The sequence below is a fragment of the Leishmania donovani genome, chromosome 34, assembly GCF_000227135.1.
Source record: "Leishmania donovani BPK282A1 complete genome, chromosome 34".
NCBI lineage: Eukaryota > Euglenozoa > Kinetoplastea > Trypanosomatida > Trypanosomatidae > Leishmania > Leishmania donovani.
In genome coordinates, this window is record NC_018261.1 from 1,701,922 (window position 1) to 1,707,225 (window position 5,304).

General features: G+C 53.8%; 3 protein-coding genes across 3 annotated transcripts; 1 reads left to right on the plus strand and 2 right to left on the minus strand.

The window, feature by feature from the left end:
• Positions 1–297, plus strand: LDBPK_044281 (uncharacterized protein; the record flags this gene model as incomplete). Its single annotated transcript, XM_003864540.1, has 1 exon — positions 1–297. A coding segment is annotated over one exon (297 nt), but the record flags the coding sequence as incomplete, so codon positions are not given.
• Positions 298–1,261: 964 nt separating this feature from the next.
• Positions 1,262–2,287, minus strand: LDBPK_044290 (uncharacterized protein; the record flags this gene model as incomplete). The annotated part of the gene is made up of 1 exon (XM_003864541.1): positions 1,262–2,287. One exon carries the CDS (start codon positions 2,285–2,287, stop codon positions 1,262–1,264), a length of 1,026 nt encoding a protein of 341 aa, XP_003864589.1.
• A 1,770-nt stretch (positions 2,288–4,057) lies between these two features.
• On the minus strand, positions 4,058–4,831 carry LDBPK_044300 (uncharacterized protein; the record flags this gene model as incomplete). Its single annotated transcript, XM_003864542.1, has 1 exon — positions 4,058–4,831. One exon carries the CDS (start codon positions 4,829–4,831, stop codon positions 4,058–4,060), a length of 774 nt encoding a protein of 257 aa, XP_003864590.1.
• Positions 4,832–5,304: the final 473 nt, after the last annotated feature.

Sequence of the window (5,304 nt, forward strand, 5' to 3'; positions counted from 1 at the left end):
CACCGTTTGGCGCCGCTCAGCCCACCGCGGCCGCACCGCACACGGCGCAGGCGCGGCCCGGGACTACACTCGAAGTCGCCGCGTCGGAGCAAAAGCACAGAACACAAGAGGGGGAGGCGTGTACGTTTCGAATCCTTGACACGACTCGTAGTCAGCCGGTGCAAACCTGATCATCATGACCGCGAGCCACTTCGCCACAGCGCCAGCCCAGCCCTTTCCGTCGGCACGCACAGTCCGCAGCCGTACACGAGGGCACGCTCTGGGCTTTCCCCACACAGAGTAGGTGCTGCATCCTGATCCAGGGCGAATCTTTCCATTGTGATCAGAGTGTAGAACATAATCTGTTTTTCTTTTAGGGTTTCATTTTCTGCGATATAACATGTGCCAAACTCCACTCTCCCGCCGGCCTGCCTCAGGACCCTTCGCATGGTGCGATGCAGCTGTAGACACGCGCATGGCGATGCGCCGACTCAGCCATCCATGCAGGGACCCTGCCTCAAACTCTAGCCAGCCACTTTTCTCGCAGTCGTTCGAGTCAGGCCGATTGCGACGCCGTGCATCCCGCTGCCCCCTCGGAGCAGCTCAGGCTGCTCATCCCTAGTGGGCAGTGAGCGTTGAGTGAGATACTTTTGAGTCACGTTGGAACTTCACCCATGACATAGGTGACACAAGTAGCTTCACTGTCGCAGGCGTCTCCCACGCAACGCCACGCAGGACATGACCGCCGGCATCATAAGCAATAAATTGCAATGACCTCTCCACATCACAGGTGCCTGACCCTTGTCAGCGCGAGAAGCAGTTCGGCACTGACAGGGATACAAGGAGCTCTCCAGGTTGGTCACTGGATGGGGGCAATGGATGAATAAGGAAGAAGAAAAAAGAGGATAAGGGAGTAGGCGGCCGGAGGCGCACGTGCCAGTGCCTGTTGTTACTCCCACTTTACTGGTGTTGCTGTTTGCTCACCTACTCGACATAAAGAGGGAGCCAAACGTAACCGAATAGAAAAGGACGTTAACGTGAACAATGAGCTGAGAAAGCGAAAAACCGGGCGCACAGCACTGTGAAACGAATAGGCCCTACCGCGCTCGAGATCACCCTCTTGTGAAAATCGGCACACCTCTCGCGACCTTTGCCGCGTTTTACTAGAGACTTGCCGCCACCAGAGACGTTCCTGTCCACCTCAAGGACGTTGGCGCGCCGTCCCCGAAGCGTGTTTTAAACCGCCTTTTGCTCCTTCTACGACTGCTGCTAACAGCAGTGACTACTCAGATTTGGAGGTGTCATTGCTGTTCTCGTCCGCGCGCACCAGCACGATCGACTCCGCTGTCGTCTTGCCGGCCTGCTGCATCTGGTGCTCCGTATCGGAAGAAGCCTTGGCGCGGTTCGCCCTGATGTTGAGGTGCGTGTATAGGAAGCCTGCGGATAGCGCGATCATGATGCCCAGATAACCCGTTGCAGTGGGAAACTGGTGGAACACAAGCATGCCCAGAAAGGTGAGGGGTATCTTGTTCAGTGAGCCTACGACGCTCATTGTGGTGGGCGAGGTTATAGACATGCACCAAAAGACGGAGAACGTCATCACGGAGCTCACCAGCACCGAGAACGTTAGCACCAGCTTGCCAAACGTGGTTGTGTCACCGATTGCTGCCGAGAACGGCATGATGTCACCGACACCCATTATCAGGAAAAAGGGCAGGGACAGCAAGTTGTTGTAGAAGACAGGACCGTAGCGGCCGATCGAGTTACTGACAGAGCCAAGGACAGCCTTCATGTACAGCGTGTACGAGACGGTGGAGACAATGTTAAGAAACGTCCAGACCAGACCCCACGCTGTTACCCACTTATCGCCCTTGGCGCCAAGCAAGCTGCCGAGGATCATCAACGCAAAAGAAAAGTAGACCATCGGGGTTTGCGCCTTGCCGTAGAGGAATTTGTCGCCGAGTGCGATCAAGACAACGGCCAGATTCTTGAGAATCGTCTGAGCCGCGACGGACATCGTGCCCAAGCTCTTCATGGATGTGAACAGCATTGCCACAAAGAGCAGAGTAAGAGGAAGCCACTTTTTCGCCACGTCGAGTGAAAAGGCCGGGTACTCAATGAAGCGAGCTGCCTTCGCCAGCGCCACAATCACTAGTGCACCACCTGTCTGCAGCACCAAGATTCCGAATGGGAAGTTCATGTCGTACGTGTTCATGATTAGCTTGTTCACGAGAATCATGCTCACGCTGCAGAAGCTATACGTGATGACGGCGAGAACCGCCTCCATCACAGAGCGAGTATGGTTCATGGCAAATGCTGATGCAATCCTTTAGGTTGGATTGGTGCCGGTTCTTCTCTTTTTGATGAAAGTTATGGGTTAGATTCGACTTCGAGACACACACACGCACACGCTCAAAAGAAACACCACAGACACCCGCAGTTGTTTCTGGGTTCTTTTCGCCCTCTCAAGTGAGTGCAGTGCCAAAAAAAAATGATCAAAAGACTCCCTGTTGCTATTCTTATCGTGGGGAAAGGGAGCTGACGAATTCTGCTCCTCACAACCGTGTATGTATGTGTGCGTGTAGGGGGTTTGGGTCAGCGAATGTGGCGCAGGAGAATGGATAAAGGGAGCGTGTGACAAGCAGAGGCGACGTGCGATTAATCTCTCTCTCTCTGAATGGGTGCCGACGACGATGTCTCTGTCTCCCCTTTTCTGTGCGGCAAAGAGAAAAGTGGTCAAGATGAACGAAAAAAAAAAACACGTCAACCACAGTTACGACAGAAAGAGAGTGGATCGGCGGAGTCGACCACAGCTAGGCACCATTTGGAGTACGAAGAGAAAGAGCAATCAGCGAACGGCAGACAATAGCGCAGAAGAAGAAAAACAAAGGCGAAGGAAACCGAACGACGAAACAAGGATGGGAAATGAGGATGCTCTTGTGCAAGTCGTTTCACATCAACACGCACGCCGAGAGATAGAGGGCGAGGGGAGGAGCTGCCGTAATGGGTCACCAGTTTTTGCGGGAAAGGGTCGAGGGAGAGCAACGGCACGGATGGGGGGAAGTGTGGCAGGGGAGAGGCGCTCGCAGAAGCCGGAGTGCGAGCAGCACATTTCAGATGGAAGCGATATCAAAGAACGAGCAGGAGGGAGGGGGGGGGGTCTGCCTAATGCACGACAATCACCCCCACCATTTCTTCCCTTCCCGCCGCTAGAGAAGAGTGTACACGTCGACGTGGCAGCGAGGCCACGCGTCAGCCCATGCAGACACGGCACCATGTCTGCCAGCTCGAGGATAACAGCTACCAGTTCACCGAGGGAGTAGGAGGGAGACGTATACGTGCGCGTGTGCGAGAGAAAGCAAAGCTGTCGCGATGGGCGCTGCTCATGCGCTCGGCTCCCGTATGCCAGTCTGACGGACGTTCTTTTCGCCACTGTTTTCTTGGGCCGATGACCATGATCTAAGAGAAAAAAACACAAGAGAAGAGAACGTCGCCATCGGGAGGTAGGCGAGAGGAGAGTAGTGGTGAGAACAACATCATGCAGATCTAAGTGAAAAGTACCCGCCAAAGAAGCAACAGGGAGAGGCCAGCGAAAAACAACAACAGCAACACCAACCACACATACACAATGAGGCCAAGAAAACACTCTCAGAGGACACAGAAGGCTTTTGGACGATAGAGACAACTAGGTGGTAACTTTTCGCAGGCGCGCGCACGCACACAAAGAGAGAGCAAGGGGTTTAGCGGTTGTAATCACGACTCTTAGCTCATTTGCACCGAGCAGAACACGCATACACACACAGAAGAAAAAAAAACATGCACATGCTTCACAGCGGAGAGAGGCAGCCAAAGGGTACTGCAGCAGAGGAGAGAGCTAACGTGACACAAGCATAATAATACAAAAGCCATGGCGCCTCCGTCTTCGCTTGGCTGCTGCTCCTTCTGGAAAAAAAAAACAGCTAATGCTCATGAAAAGACTCAAACGAGGTTGTGTACGCATGCGTGTCCGTGTGTGTCTGTGCGAAATCTCCCCGGTGACACCTAAAATGTCTTCCCGCACTTGTACAGTGGCATACCATCAGTTCCTCATCCAGTCATCATCCTTGTTTGTCGCCTCGAACTCCGCCACTTGCTCTCCCTGCTTCTCAAGCTCCACCATGGTAGGTGCGTAGCGCGCTGTACCCTCCTCTATATCGCTCTGTATGCGCATCATTGCGTAAGACGGCTTAACAGAGAAGATCTTCACCACGCGATTCACCTTTCCATCTGGTGCTAACGCCCTCAGTTTTGCCCGAAATTCAGGGGATAAATTGTGCTGGCAGTCGTCGACGATGCAGCTACGCCGCAGCTCCAACGTGTGCATCACCTCCTTCAGGATGCTCTCTTCAACCTCGACCTCTCGCGTGTAGTTGTTGATGCTGCCGGTAAGACGGCTACGGACGGCATCGGAGGAGATAATGAGATACGACTTGTGCACAATCTCGGTGTACCGCTTCGCCCAGAAACTCTTTCCACTGCCATGAATCCCAATTAGCATGAGAACTGTAGGCAGCGACGGGTCCGTCTTTTTCCGCGTCGAGGAGCTGCCGCCTCCGCCACTACTTCGGCTACCACCATGACTCTTGCTGTGCTCCTTCTTTGCGGTGCGGCTGCGTCTGCCGCTGATTCTTTTCGTGTCCTTCGATGACAAATGCACGTAGCGGAATAACAGACGAAGAGCGACAGCCAGGAGAAAGCAAAACACGGACACAACCACGATGCGTACTCGTGACGCAGTCAAAATGGGGTGCCTCTTTACAAGGGCGGTGACCACCCCAGACATGATGCGATGCCTCGTTGCCTGTGGGAGCATTCGGCTGTGGATAATGGGTGCTGTTTAATTATGGTATATTCCTTTTTTTTTCGCGGGGTGGGGGTAGGGGAGGGGGAGAGGTCGGATCGATGAGAAGATATGAATGCCTCGTGGATTCCGTGCTCTAAATGGAGATGACGACACAGCGCGTTTTTCTCACCACCCAGTTCGGCTCTTTTCTCTCTCTCTCTGTGTGTGTGTGTGTGCTTGTGTCCTTGCAGAATGCAGGAATCGTGTCCCGCAACTACACGCGCACGCCTTTCACGTCCGAGCCGTGGATGTGGCGAGAGAAGTGGTTGTGGGTGCTTTCCTGCCCTCAACCTTTTCCTCTACGCTACTGAGACTTCTGCTAGTAATCTGTCTTCTTCATTCGAAGACGAACATCGGTTTCCCGTTGCCGGTTTCCGCCAGCAGGTGAGCCGGTAAGTGTGTGTGTGTGTGTGTGTGTGTGTGTGTAGCCGAACTTTATGAGT